Below are 15,154 nucleotides of genomic sequence, written 5' to 3' on the forward strand. Positions count from 1 at the left end.
AAAAAAAAAAAGTCTGTAAGCCTTAATGGTAGACAAAGACAAGCAAATGCAGCATGTTGATTTTGGGGCATGGCTGCCTGCCAGAAAAATATGGATCTGGAGGGAAGAAAACTGCAGAAGGACTGTGGTTGCTGCAGCTCAGAAGGAAGGGTAATAGCAAAGCATGCATATTCTAAGCCCATAAGTGAAAGTCTTTTCTTTCTGCATTTTATATTGCTTTTTTTGTTTTGTTTTGTTTTGTTTTGTATCTTGGGTTTGATCTCCTGAGCAATGCATTGGGTGCAGCCTTCTCACTTCCCTTATGCCCTTATTATGTTGTGGTATGTCATGGAACGTTCAAATGACATTCAGGAATTATGGTACATTTTTATGTCTCTGACAATATCACAGTCACTTACGAATCCTGAAATGTTAAACTTTTTTTTTAAATCAGATCTAGAAAGGCTTATCTTTAGGTTTGTTTTTTTTTTAATTGGATCTGTAACTTTTAGTAGTATGTTGTAGCCATTCCTGTAAGCCACTTCCTAGCTAAATTCAGTTTAAAAATGTAAATGAGCACCAGTATTCTGAGATAGTTACTGACTGAATATATTAGGCGATTGATGTTCAGCTGCTCTGCAAAGAAAACCCTTAAACATTGTAAGCAGAATGGAATTTAAGGCAAGGGTTTACCTTTCCTTTTATCCTGGTACAGGGATTTATTTCAACTCCAGCTAAAGCAGTGCAGGAAAGAAATTTTCTTGGTGAATTTTCACAAGAAAGTGAAGATGTTACAGTGACATGGTTGGTGTGCCCCTGTAATCCAAGAAGCCCAGGTAGCACATGCTTGAGGAAGCAGCAGTTCAGGGTAGCAGCAGGGTATGTACAAGGCGGCCATGCTGTTAGGCACTTCATGTTAGCTTGTGATGAAGTTGCTATTGCTTGCTTTCTGCTGCTGCTGTGGTTACCTGCCATATGAACTATATAAATGCTGACATGAGTCTGTCTGCCATGGAATCTCACACTGAATTTAGCAGCATATATGAACCTCTGAATCCCAGCATCTTTAACATCTGAGACTGAACATACAAGAAGTAGATGAAAATAGGGAAGAAAGCATTGCTTATCTTGATGCTTTTTTCATGATGTAAAGCTTCCATGAGCAGTGTTGCACAGAAGAGAATATTGCCTTTTAAACAATTGGCCACATCATGCTTATTGGGCTGTTTGGTCACTCTTTCTTTCTCTATAGTGAATGAGAGGGGCTCTGCATGCCACGAATTTGAGCTTCCCTGGATGTACTAATATAGCCATAAGGGGGAGCACATTGAGGCAAACTTAAGGTTCACTGAGTTTTCATTTGGATGCATCCATCAGTCTTGGAAACTTACATAGAAAGGATGCAGTCAGAATAATAACCCTGTAGAGGATGTTCTCGCTGCAGCCATTTTTCTGTGGAAGGGGAAGTGGGAAGATTTACTGTTTGAATGTATGGTGTTGCAACAGATCAGATGAGAGTTTGGAATTTATGCCACAGCATTTTGGTTTTGTGAGACCAGTGTCATTTTGTTTTCTTGTTTTCAGTGTAAGACTTAAAAAGTAAGAGCTGTAGCATTCAAGGAAAGTATAAAGTACTGTCATGATAAGACATTCCCAATTCCTTCCTTCAGTTATAGTTCTGTGATATTTTCTGTTTGTAGATGCTGGTAATTTATGAGAACAATTACTAAACAGATATTGTTCCTGCTACAAAGTAAGAAAATTAAGTGAATCCAAGTATTTGAATAATTGCATTATTGTATTGCATTGCTGCATTTCCTCAGTTTCAATGATGCAGGCAGTAATGTAGCCAACAAACCTTTTAATGAAAGCATTTGATTTAACAGCACCATGTTGGATGTTGTTTACCAGAATAAAGCAATCTGGGGGCTGTAGTGTCTTATTAAGCACATTGTAAATGTTTTTGACAAGAAGTCTGGTTGAATCCAACAAGCTTTGGGCAGCCAGCATGTCAGAGCATTTCCAACTGTGATATATCATCCTGTCCTGGACTGAAATCTTTGGATAATCATCTAATCCAAACGACTGCTAAAATGTTGCAGCTTATTAGTTTTGCTCATTCATGCTGATGGAGAGGTCAGAATGAATTTAAATAAAAAGGACTGTAGCTGAATAAATGAATTTAACTCCATCTGTCCAGGGCCCAGAGTGGAGTTTTGGATGTGGTATCCAAGTCCTCTGCTGCTCTTTTAGAGACTGCTCCTGAGCTCTATTCTTCCTTTGCCTCTTGTGACTTTTGCTGAAGCTGTCAAAGGGAAGAAGAAAACAGCTTGGTGTCAGCATTACTCTGAGGACACTACAGCGTTTGCTTGTCCTTGTGCCTGTGAGGAACTGCTTGTCCTCTACATATCCCTATCCTCTTGCTCCTACTGCCATCGTTAGCTCTTTGCAACTGCTTCCGAGGCACATCAGAGACTTGCAGCAGCAGCAGAACAATTAAGAAGCATTGCATGCTGGTAGAGTAAGGTTGTTCTTTTTGCATTCTTGAACTTTGGAAAAAAATGGTACGTTGAAAAGCCTCCTTGGAGGATGCTGTGCTGTGGAGCTTTTCGGCTAGCCAACAAAGCTGTCTGGATACTGCTTGCAGAAGTGTTTCACATCAGACCTGTTGATACAACCTTGTCTTTTGGGGTTTGTGGAGAAAGTCAGGCACAGAGGCAGTAATCCAGAGCACCAGTCTGGTTTCTGGCCTTTGCCTTGCACAAGGAGGACAGAGAGGAGTGGATGTCCTCTGCACCTGGACTGTGGTGGTGACTGAGCAGCAGCTTGCTCTTGCTTTTCTCTGAGTTTTCAGATGGCTGTGCTTTTGTTTATTCCCTTCTTTTGTTGGCCAAGGAAGGTTACCACTCGGACTCACAAATGAGAATTCGGAGAAACAAACAAAAGATTCGTTTCTCTCACTTTTTCCTTTCCCAAGCTCTGTTCTTTGTTGCTCTGAGAATGGAGAGACTCCTCTTCCTTCACCTCCAAGAATTACAAGTTTTTCTGTTGTTGTTTTGTTTGTCTTTTACAGATAAATTTTGTAGCCTGTCAACTATTTGCCCTTTTGGCTGCCTTTTGGTTTCGTATTTACTTGGGTCCCAGTCATGCCAGCTCTGCTGTTCGCCATGCATTTGCCACCCTCTTTGGAATATACTTTGCTGTCTTCTGCTTTGGGTGGTGAGTATTTAATCACTAAGCAGGCAAGGCTCAGATAAAAAAAATTTTTAGACTTCATATCAGCTTTTCTGGGTTGTCTTTTTAGTCTTATGAGCCTCTTAATTTTGCAGTCCTTTAAAAAAAAAAGACAAAATTTATACCAGCATAACCGCCCCAAGCCTGTAAAGTAAAATGAGCCACAAAAGCATTTGTAAGTGAGATATTTAATCTGTGATATATTTGTTCTGGCAGTTAGTCACACCAGTTTGTTGTGAAGACATCTCTTGGAAAAGATGCCTCCAGTTTAAATGAGCTCTTTGAGCTAGCTGCTCTTTCTCTGAATGAAACACACTGACAACATCTTGTCAATAAGAGTTAATCTATATTGGGTATTCAGGCTATAAAAATGTCATTGTGATAATCCATATTTTCTGATACTCTGATGCAGCATCACATTTATGCCATTCACATGAGAAACTGTTCCTTCACTCCAAACTGTCAGGCCCTCCAGGTCACATCGAAATTATCTAAATATTCACTTTGTTGTCTTCAAGGTATTCCATTCATCTTTTTGTCCTGGTGCTGATGAATTATGGCATTATGAATATGGCGAGTATTCCCAACATCCACAGGTGAGCACATGTGGTGGCGATACTGGAACTGGAACTGGTCTCCTCTCCTTTCATTGAGAAATGTGTTTTTTTTTTTTTTCAGTTCTGCTTTTTTCTTCTTCACTACCTTTCTTTCTGAGTTATTTGCACAAGCTTTGTTCTTTCAGTTACAGAAGCAGCTGTAATCTCAATTTGTGGTTTTTGCATTGGTACATTGCATTTGTCTATGAAATTTTTGGACCCAGAAGTAGGCTTTTGTGGGTTTAGTAATTTATGCCCAAGCTTCTGTTTTTTTAACTTAATGAAGTCATATTCTCCTTAGTAGTATGTCCTTGAGGATTGCTTTCAATCATCCTTTTTAATATGTTCTTCCCCTTGCTGCTTGGCCTTTAGCTATTTTCCAATTATTCTTGAGTTAAGTAGTTCAGTTAAGGTCACTGTGGCAACTTAACTTAGTGATCTGTGAAATAAGTCTTGCATTAGGTACTGGACTTGGAGCATGAAAAAGTAGAAAGTACCACATATGTTATTACTTTGGAGCAGAAGCTTATAGCATCACCATGAGATGTTCCCAACCGTGGGATCTTTTTTTCCCCTATACAAGTGTCTTGGAGAAAGACACCCAAGATACACAAAGGGCTTTATCAAGTGAGTGCTTTCCTAGCTGAAAGACATAAAGCACTCTCTTAAAAATGAAAACTACATGGAAGTTACATCTGCTTCTTGCACTGAATAAGAGGAAGTTGGTGCGAAAGAACTTCTCTTATCAGTCATTTGCCATTCTCACGGGGGTCTCTGTTAAGAATTCAGTAAGTAGAAGTTTTTAAAATTGTGTAGGTGGACTTATTTGTTTCCCATCAATCTGCATAGATGGGAAATTTTACTTTTGAAACTGCTACTTTACAGCAGGTTAGAGGGATCAGGTGGCAGTTATTCCCACTTCTTCTGTGTTGGCATCCCTAAGAGTACATGGCTTGTAATGTGATTTGGTTTGGGTGTATTTACAGGTTATCCCTGTCTCTGCATAGCTCTTTCTGCAGCTACTAATGGATGCAGCATGGTGAACTCACATCAATCTGAACTGTGGATCTGAAACCCCTTCTTTGCGTGTCTTCAGGGCCAGGACTGTCTGAGCATCTAATGTTCTGATCTCCCTTCTTCTCTAGCGCTTCCTGAGGTAGCACCTCTCTGATATCCAGATGAAAACCATCCATTACAACTTGTCTAAGATTGCTTAGAAGTGTGAACCATAGGCAACAAGCTTGTCTTACAGCAGCCAATACCATTTTGCACCAGCATAATAATGTTAATGCAGAAGATTTTGTTACTGTCCCCACCAAATACAAAAGCAAAGCCTACAAGTCCAGAAATAATTAATAATTTTTTAAATGCAATTGGGCAATATTTGTGAAAAAAAGTATCATCCAAAGGCCAGAAGGAAAAGGTGCTTAAAGTGTATGTTACTTGTTTCCCAGCTGTTGAACCTGCGCACTCCTTGGAGAAATGCAGAAGTAATTCATTTACGTGAAACAAATGAACTGAGAAGTAATCATTCAATGTTCCTGTCTTCTTAGACAAGTTAATGTGGTTGTAGGGATATAGGCCTGATTTCAACAGGAAACCTCCCTGCTCTTATTGTTTAGCCAGTTAGTCATAATGGGAGAAACACCTGTAAGTTGCAACATAGATTAAGCCAGTTGGTGTAACGTCACCCACTACTGCAAGATAGTCATGTGTGGACTAGAACTGATGTGAATGAGTAAGTCAGCATGCCGAAAAAGCTCAGAAGGCCTGCGAAGAATGGGTTAGGCTTCTTCTACTGTATTTCACTAGATTTGAAGTGAATCTGTATTAATTTTAACAAAATTACTGTGTATTTAAGATGCGTGAGAATAAGCTTGAAAAATTCAAGTGTAGTGGCTGGATCTTTGCATACAGAGGTCCTCTAAGAACACTTAGATCTTTGTAGTGAGAGCATAAGAACTGGCTCTTTTCGCTCCCCAAAATGCGGGTGGAAGTGAACAAAGGAAATAAAAGCAACAACATAGTTCAATGTGCATGCACCTATCCCTGGTTATTTTCAGCTAGTTTGCTTTCTAGTGAAGCTAGCAGCCTTCAAGACTTGTAAGCTGAAAAATTAATCCAGCATTGGAAATGTTCCAAGCTGCACAAGCAATTTGCTATTGTCTCTGCCTGGTCACTGCTCCCCTTTTAATCTTTTAACTTGAGCATCAAGGCTTATTTTACATACTTCATCCCATCTGTCACAGTTACGTGTCTCACCTGGGTGACCTGCCATTCTCAGTTGATGAGAGGGAGCCTAAGGATCAGATGCCTGACTCTGAGATAGAGTAAGACAGATTCTGCTCAGAATCTCCTGAAGAAGCTGTCGTGTCCCCTCAGTCTGCCTTTCAGCCAGCTGTTTGCTTCAGCCACGGGAACTGCAGATCGTCTTGTGATCCTTGTCTTCAAATCCATCACTGTCACTCACACTGCAGTTTATTAGTCCCCAGAGAGGAAAAGCTTATTTCATTTATAGCCAGCCATAATCTGAGGAAGACATGTCTAGTTTTCAGCCTGCTGACTGTTGCTTGTTTTATTTTGCCTTTCGTTCCCTTCTCTGATCCAACTTATTCTGGATGTTTTTTGCCGTGTAGCTAGCTTCTGATGTAAGGGACACTAGTTGGCCTGGTCCTGGCCCATCTGAAGTTATGGAATGTAAGCCTTTCAGCTCACCTTTTACTGGCTACTTTACTTCATTTGGCAGTCTTGTTTCCAAGTGTCCATTCGCTTCTCATCTCCTCAGTATCTTCTTTCTTGCTTGGGTATATGCAGGGAGAGATTAATTATGGGAAAGGCTGCATCTGTCTCAGCCGGATGCTGCAGTGCTCAACTCTTATAATGGAAAATGTCATGCTGTTCTCCTGCCTAACAATTTTGTGGTCATCCTGAAAAATGGAGAGTGAATTTGTCAAGCTTAAGTAACCGCTTCTTCTGGGAAATGGCATAATTCAGCTTTTGGAGCTGAAAACATTAGGATATGTGTCGTTACCTAGCTTCATACATAATCAGAAAAGAGAAAATATCTTAAATATTTAAATTTCCAGTGATTCAGGGAGAGTTATATCTGTAAGCAAAGGGCATTTACAGATAGAAAAAGTTAATGGATAACTTCAGCTACACACACTCAACATAGCTGGATGTCAAATGACTGAGTGAGATAAATTTCAAATAGTATGTGGGAGGGGGAACTCTGAAATTGAAATGCTTGGAATGATCTTTTTTTTTAACAGTGTAAGGAGACATCTCTATAATGCTTCAGCTGCATTTAAATCCTCTTAAAAATCCTCTTAGAACTTAGGTTTTTGCCAGATCTTGTAATATTGATTCAGACTTGTGAATAATGTAGTTTGCAAAGATGGAACCATGCTCCTAAACAAGCCCAGACTCAATCTGAGTGATTCCAGTTCTTGTTGGTACTTGTGTCAGTAACTATGTATTCTGTATTTTATGTTTTTAGGTACTCCTTTGTGGTAGCTATGGGATACCTCACCTTATGCCACATAAGCCGAATATACATATTTCATTATGGTATTCTGACTACAGATTTTTCTGGGTGAGTGAGTCTGCAGGATGTGCCCTGTTTAAATGAATATCAGTTGAATTATGTTTTAAGAGTAATGTTGATATTATCTGGGATGGCCTGCAATTTTTTTGCCTTAACCTTTTTCTAAGATATTTTTAAAGAAGGAAAGAATAAACTCTGTGTGGTTTTAGTGAGTCATTGCTTCTGCTGTTTTCCTGTGAGATGCTACCTAGCCAGGAAAGTAGGTTTTGGTTCCACTTGGAGAAGCCTGCAAGCCTGCACAGCCCCTAGTGTTTGGAGGCTGGTCCTGAGGGGTGGCCTGGGCATCCCACCTTTCCAGGCACCTCCATCTGCTTCAAGTCATCCCTTTTCCCTTTCCTGTTTATCTTGGGGACTTGCAGGGTCTGGATTCCTCTGTAGCCTGATGGGGAAAGAGTTTCCTAGCAAGGGGCTGCAGCTGGTGGGAAGGGGCTTGGGAGCAAGTGTCTGGGGGAGCTGTGAGTGAGCAGTGCAGATAGGCATGCAGTCAGCTAGTGTTGTGGACTCTGTTGTCATGGCAGGTTGTGGCTGTTGTTGAATAGCACTGCTTCTTGTGGGCAGTGCATTTCTGTGGAACAGTGTTGTTCACAAGATCTCCAAGCTCTCTATATTTGATTTCACTGAAATAGTAGAGAATGGTTTGCAGAAAGATAACTAATGTCATGTATTTTGTTTATGAGAGGAAGGCGTATTTTTTGCGTTATTTAAAAAGTGTGCTAATTCATATTCCATTTGTTTAATCGAATGTCTGACCAGAAAAATTATGAACATGCCATGAAAAACCTCTGTAAACTGGCATAGTCAGTTATAGACTCCTATTCCAATCCTCTGTCTTCTTATAGGCATAAAGTAGGAAACAGTGTGTGCGTATCTCTCTGTGAGGTAATGGTAGGTTCATGCATTTAATTGCATTTCTGAAAAGAAAAAAAAGTGTTCTTTCAGGAATTTAGAGTTTTTTTATTGGAAAATGGGGCAGAAGAGAGAACTCTACATTTAGAGAAATTTAGTTCTCTAATTTTTCTGTGATTCTCTTAATACACAAAGGCATGTCCTGAATGAGCCTGGCATACCAAGAAGCCTATAAATGGGACTGGAATGTTATAGCTCTGTGTGTATTAGACAGAGAGAGAAATGTGAGAGAGCATGCTTTTCTGAATAGCGTTCAGAACGTACTGTGAGGCATATTAGCTGTCTCTGTCTGAGAACATCCAGCTGAGATTGGGGGTGGAAGAAGAGGAATGGTGGTTGTTTTATAGACTAGGTAGCAGTTTCTGCTCCCTTGGTGGAAAAAGGAGCTGCGTATCTAATAATGAGCTTGAGAATAATAGTACTGAAAGATTAATACTTGAACTTACTCTGTTATTTATTTTTGTCCTGATATTTAAGATATGGACCAAATCCTAAACTTCAGTCCAACATTAAACTGTCAAAGAGGAAACGACTGGATAATGTAATATGGATAGCAACAATCTTGATGGTATTTTTAAAAACTAAGAATAAATAAAGCTATTGTAATATTATTAAGAAAAACTCGTCAAAGTGCTCAAACTGTGATCAGCCTCATAAATCTCTCTTACAGCTTGTTCTCCTCAGCTGTGAATAATACATACCCATTGAGGCTTTGTGAACATATCTAAAGAGATGTTATGACTGGAAGAGACAAAATCAAAGTCACGGAATGGCTTGGGTTGGAATAGATCTTACAGACCGTTCAGTTCCAAACCATCATGCTGTGAGTAGGATTGCCAGTCACTAGGTCAGGCTGCCCTGGGCCACATTCAGCCTGGCCTTGAACACCTCCGTGGATGGGACATCCACAGCTTCTCTGGGAAACCTGTTCCAGGTCCTCACCACACTCTGAATAAAGAATTTTCTCCTAACATCTGATCTGCATCTCCCCTCTTTTAGTTAGAAACTGTTCACTACCTGACCGTGAAAAAAATCAGCTTCCCTCCTGCTTATAAGTGCCCTTTAAGTACAGAAAGGCCACAACGAGAGCTCTTGAAAGCCTCTTTTCCAAGCTAATTCTCGTAGACCTCGGTTTTGCCATGTATAAGCAAAAACTGAACCTCCTCATTCTCCCTTGTGTGATGGTTCCACGTATGAAACATAAGGGAAGCATTCAAATATGCTTCTGGCTAGAACAGTGTTCTTAAATCCTTTCTCAAGACTTCACAAACTACCAAAACAGAATCCATGTAGTGATGTCCATCTCCCTTCAACTTCCCAGCCTTTTCACTGAACACAGCTGGGGAGACACTGCAGAAGCAAACCACTGGATTTAGGGGAATCTTTAAAGTAAAAAAAAAAAGCCTGTCGTCTGCTGATTTGTATTTGAGATCTCAGTATTCCATAAGACTATGATGATACGCCATTACAAGAAGGCAGTTTTAATACATGTCACATAGGCATGTAACCTGTTCTGGTGTCATCAGCTCTTTCCAGTGTTGATTTCCTGAAGCAGAGACATATCAGACATTAAATGGGTGTTTTCTGTGGATGTTGGAAGGGACCTTTGGAGATCATCTAGTCCAACCCACCTGCTAAAGCAATTTCCCTAGAGTAGATTACAAAGGAAAGTGTCCACACAGGTTTTGAATATCTCCAGAGAAGGGGACTCTGCAGTCTCTCTGGGCAGCTTGCTCCATTGCTCTGTAACTCTCAAAGTAAAGAAGTTTTTCCTCATGTTTTTATGGAACTTCTGTGTTCCTGTTTGTGCCTATTGCCCCTTGTTCTCTCACTAGGCACTGTTGAAAAGAGCCTGGCCACATCTGCTACACTCCTGCCCTTTAGGTATTTATAAGCACTGATAAGATCCCCAAATCAGTCTTCTCCAGACTGAAGAGTCCCAGGTCACTGAGTCTTTCCTCATACGGGAGGTACTTTAGACCCTTAGTTTTCTTTGTGGCATAGCTTATTTGCTCTTGTGACCTACTCTGTGCACCTAAACAGTGCACAAAAGTGCATGCATAACCCTTTCTGTAAGTGTTAGTAAATGTATTTTTTGGTTCTTTATTAATGATTGTACTATTTGTTTGGGATTCTGTATTCCTTTTTGAGAACACGGCTTTTAAAATGCATGTAGAGGTGGACAGAGAGCAAGGTAACTTTTGAGTCATGTTTTAACTAAACAAAAATGGAAGATCAAGATGTGACTCATCACTTCAAGTTTAAGAAGTAAGGAAACTTGTTCTGTACTGGCGAATAGCTAATTCTTCTAAGTCCTGCCAACAGTATGTTTGTTCACTGACTAACAATCAAAACTATGCTCAAGCCAATTGTAGCAACTTCTTGGTTTGAGTTTTCACGTGTTTCACTGTACTTAGATGAAAAGTTCACTTGTTTTAAACTGTGACAGGTTATAATGATAATAAATTCCAGTTTGCTGTGCTTAGATTTTGATTATATAAAAATATATTTTTTATATTTAAATTTAATAATATTTCTTTCATTTACATTATCTCAAAAAATGTGGTGACAACTTTTTTTCTATCAGCTTCCTCAGTGAAAGTTCAATTATTTTTTTTTTTTGGACACTAACTGTAAAATAGCTGAACTCTGCTTCCCTCATCATTCAAATCAGTCTTTGGGAGAAACATGCACGTTTCATTTTGCTTTGTTTGCTTAGCATTAATACGTTGTACCTAGGAAAACTAAATCCTAACAATTTTTCTCTTTTTCTCTTATTTTTTCTTTATGCTAAGAGGATTATGCTGGTAAGTTGCCTGGTTTCTATACAATGTTATAAAAGCTGTAATACCAACATACATTTTTGTTCTTTGTGTCAAGGCTTCAGACCAAGTATAGTAATATTATGTTGTTAGGGAAAAATTAGTTTAAAATCAAGGGATTTTGGTCAGGATTTTTGAAAATTACAAATGGATATGTTTTCAATCTAGCAAGCTTTTTGAACAAACACCACATGCATATGATCATCTGGACAGAATTCAGGGTAGCTCCTCATCCATGTAAAGTTCTATGTCTGCTTCAATCCTTTGCTTGATTAAGAACATAAAGCTTTTTGGTCTCCTCTTTGCATTCATGCATTATCTGACCAACATTTCATAATATTGCAGACAACAGGCATAGATCTACTCTGTTTCCCAATGCAATGTTGAACCACAGTGCAGAAATGCTACTCAATCCTCTGAATATAGTTTTTTTGTTGTGTTTTTTTTTTTTTCTCCTTAAAATGTGTGTAGTGTAGTACGTTGTGGTGTACGTTCCAGAAGCTCTGGAAGCTCTTGGTAAGGTCAGGTATCCAGTGGCAGTATAGCAGAGCAAATGCAGGGGGGGCAGTGAAGTTTGGAGCTGTTTTCTGCTATTATAACTACTGGTAAAGGCAGGGTTTTTTTTATTTGTTTGTTTGTTTGTTTGTTTTTAAAGGGCTATTCTGGTTTCTGTGCTTGCTCACTGCCTGGCTGCTCTGCCAGGCTTTTTGTGTGCTTGAAACTGCTGAGATGACTTACCATTGATTACACAGAAAGAGCCACATATGGGAAGTACCAGTTAGCCAAGATTCAAGTAGTCAGTCAATACCATGGAACCCCATATATCAGGTGTGCCCTGGGATACGTCTCCAGAAACAGATAATCTTTGAAGTGAAACATTTCTATCATGAAAGTGTAAAATACACTATTTGGGAGCTTTCACCAAAAAAACACCTACGTGAAGCAAACTGGGAATGGAGGAGTAGGCATGAACATATATAGTCAAATTCTGTGTGTGCTTCAGTTGTTCATTTTTCTGTTGAAAGGGGAAATACAACCTTGTTGTGTCCCTGTCTCAGCGATCCCTCTGCCAGCACAGTAAATATCACAGTGGAGTGTGACTATGTGAGCTCCTCGTACTGCTTTCCAGGCTAAAAAGATAAACCTGAAAGAAATGTCTGCTGACTTTTTTTGTTGCAACGAGCCCTTATTCTCCACCTACTCGCTTAGTGAAATCAGGTCAGTGGAAACTATTTGTAGCTCTGGTGTGCCAGACTTCTCCATGGGATTACCTAAGGTCAGGCAGACTCTGCTTGGTTCATAAGCACTGAGGTTTGCCCAGTGCAGAATCCAGTTTCTGATATGGGAAAGATCCCCATAGCAGGCAACAAACTGATGCTGGCATCCTTAGTTCCATTGGCCTGTGTTGCTGAGCAAATTTATTCTGCTGGGATAAATCAAGTTTGAAAATGACACGATCTGGCATGTTTTCATTTTGAAAGCTTAATTAAGGGAGCAAAACCCTTCATCCTTATTCAGCATTCTGTAAACTGTTGCATCTTTGTCTTGTTTTTCAAGACATCTACATTTAGGTAGAAGAGATTTTTTATTTCTTGAAATTGTTCCATACTAATAATGTATTTCATAAAATTCCCTAAAAATTATATTATTATTTCATATTGAATTCCTGGGAATTCTTAATTAAAAGTTGGCCAGTATGATTTGTGTATGGGAGGTGCAATACAAGCTACAATTTGTTATTAAACTCTTAGTCAGTGTATAAAACAAAGAGGAAAAAATCACAAAAAATCTAATTCTATGTATCTGTGCTAGTTTGTGACTGTGGAGTTTAGTAGTACAGGTGGAAAAAGGAGGATGTGCATTTATACAACACAGGAAGTAGCTGCAAAGCAGTTGGAAGGTGTTCATATATCACAGAATCACAGAATTGTAGGGGTTGGAAGGGACCTCTAGAGATCATCGAGACCAACCCCCCTGCCAAAGCAGGTTCCCTACACCAGGTCACACAGGTAGGCGTCCAGGCGAGACTTGAATATCTCCAGAGAAGGAGACTCCACAACCTCCCTGGGCAGCCTGTTCCAGTGCTCCATCACCTCACCGTGAAGAAGTTCTTACGCACATTCGTGCGAAACTTCCTGTGCTGCAGCTGATGTCCGTTTCCCCTCGTCCTGTCTCCACGTACCACTGAAAAGAGACTGGCCTCACCGCTATGGCCGCCACACCTCAGATATTTATAAACCTGGATCAGGTCCCCTCTCAGTCTTCTTTTCTCAAGGCTAAACAGACCCAGTTCACTTAGCTTTTCTCCATAGGGGAGATGCTCCAGGCCCTTCACCATCTTTGTGGCCCTCCGCTGGACTCTTTCCAAGAGATCCCTGTCTTTTTTGAACTGTGGAGCCCAGAACTGGACACAGTACTCCAGATGAGGCCTTACCAGGGCAGAGTAGAGGGGGAGGATCACCTCCCTCGACCTGCTGGACACGCTCTTCTTAATGCACCCCAGAATGCCATTGGCCTTTTTGGCCACGAGGGCACACTGCTGGCTCATGGCCAACCTGTCATCCACCAGGACGCCCAGGTCCCTCTCTGCAGAGCTCCTCTCCAGCAGCTCATCCCCCAGCCTGTACCGATGCATGCAATTATTCCTCCCTAGGTGTAAGACCCTACACTTGCTTTTGTTGAACCTCATCCGGTTTCTCACTGCCCAGCTCTCCAGCCTGTCCAGGTCTCGCTGAATGGCAGCACAGCCTTCAGGCGTGTCAGCCAATCCTCCCAACTTCGTATCATCAGCAAACTTGCTGAGGGTGGCAATATATATGATATATTATATGATGGGGTTCAACTGTTTTGGGCTTCTTAAACACATATTTTATTTCAAATGCTGTGCTCCTGAGGGTAGATCTTCATGCTTTATCTGTAAATGCAAGTAGGTCTGTTTATAAATGCAAGCAGGTAGATTGTCTTTTAAAATTAGTTTAAATTATTAAATAAGTTTTAAAATTTTGACCTAACAATTTGTTCCACTCTCAATAACTCATGCATTTCTCTCAAAATCTGGGAGAAAGAAAAGGTCATTGGAAGTTCTATAGTTTTGTGAACTTCCTTTCTTCAATTCTCATATTGCCAAGTTTTAATAATCAGAACTCATGTGGATATATAAGAAATGGTGTTATTTTGTTTGTCCATTTTTTTTCCCTAAATTTAAGTTTATTTTCTGTGTCTGACTTCAATAGTGATTTCAGATTTGCGTTCTCATGCGTCGCTCTGTGAAGATGCATAAAAGGGTACATTTTTTATTCTGAAGAAACAAAAGCCGTTTTAGACTTGCTCAGTGTGTGCGTGAGCGATGTGTGTGTTGCAGGGAGGAGTGGGACAAGCTATGGTTGTGCAGAAGGGGTGGCCCCACATCTCAGTAGGGTGCTAGGAGGATGGAGAGTCCCAGCACTGCTATTGCCTTGTGCCGTGCCCTCTCTTGTGGTGAAGGCTCAGGCCCCGAGGGAGAATGATTGACGGATGAAGGAGGAAGAAGATACTCCCTGCTCACCTGAAACCTTGCTCACTCATTGTGTGAAACGTCTGATGATACTTGATGCTGATCTTGTGAAAGATTTAGAGAGTGTAATCCATTTCTCCTAACAGCAGGCTTCCACCTTCCCGAGCAGGATGTGGAATAGATGGGTGGATCTGTAACATGAGAGTGGCAGGAGGCAGAGCTACATGTGCTTCAGATCCATTCTGAGGGTCTCCCTCCCAACCCTGGGCTGGGATTGTCGTGTTTGATGTCTTCTCTGGAGTTCAGGCTTGAGGGAGGGAGACGATGTGTCTTCTCTGATGAAAATGCACGTGAGACTCGTTTGTTCTACTGGGGTACAATGAGCTGTGAATGAGACAATGAATTCCTAATATAGATAAAAATGACCTCTGTCTTCTCTGTGTTTACAGTTTTAATGCAGGCTGTGCTCTCGCTTCCATTGGTTAATCAGCGCATCAGAATTGTTTGCATTTTGGAT

At 40.5% G+C, this 15,154-nt stretch overlaps 1 protein-coding gene across 3 annotated transcripts in view; it reads left to right on the forward strand.

Moving 5' to 3' along the window:
- Positions 1 to 15,154, forward strand: part of MBOAT1 (membrane bound O-acyltransferase domain containing 1) — a 59,649-nt gene that overhangs the window by 18,851 nt on the left and 25,644 nt on the right. For 2 of the 3 annotated variants that reach the window (XM_010708475.3, XM_031552773.1), the window contains 3 exons: positions 3,053 to 3,198; positions 3,732 to 3,809; positions 7,309 to 7,404. In XM_010708475.3, coding sequence (XP_010706777.1) covers positions 3,053 to 3,198; positions 3,732 to 3,809; positions 7,309 to 7,404 — 320 coding nt within the window. The remainder of the gene's footprint in view (positions 1 to 3,052; positions 3,199 to 3,731; positions 3,810 to 7,308; positions 7,405 to 15,154) is intronic. The other variant, XM_019613803.2, reaches the window with a different exon arrangement.

Source organism: Meleagris gallopavo, chromosome 3, assembly GCF_000146605.3.
Source record: "Meleagris gallopavo isolate NT-WF06-2002-E0010 breed Aviagen turkey brand Nicholas breeding stock chromosome 3, Turkey_5.1, whole genome shotgun sequence".
Lineage (NCBI taxonomy): Eukaryota > Metazoa > Chordata > Aves > Galliformes > Phasianidae > Meleagris > Meleagris gallopavo.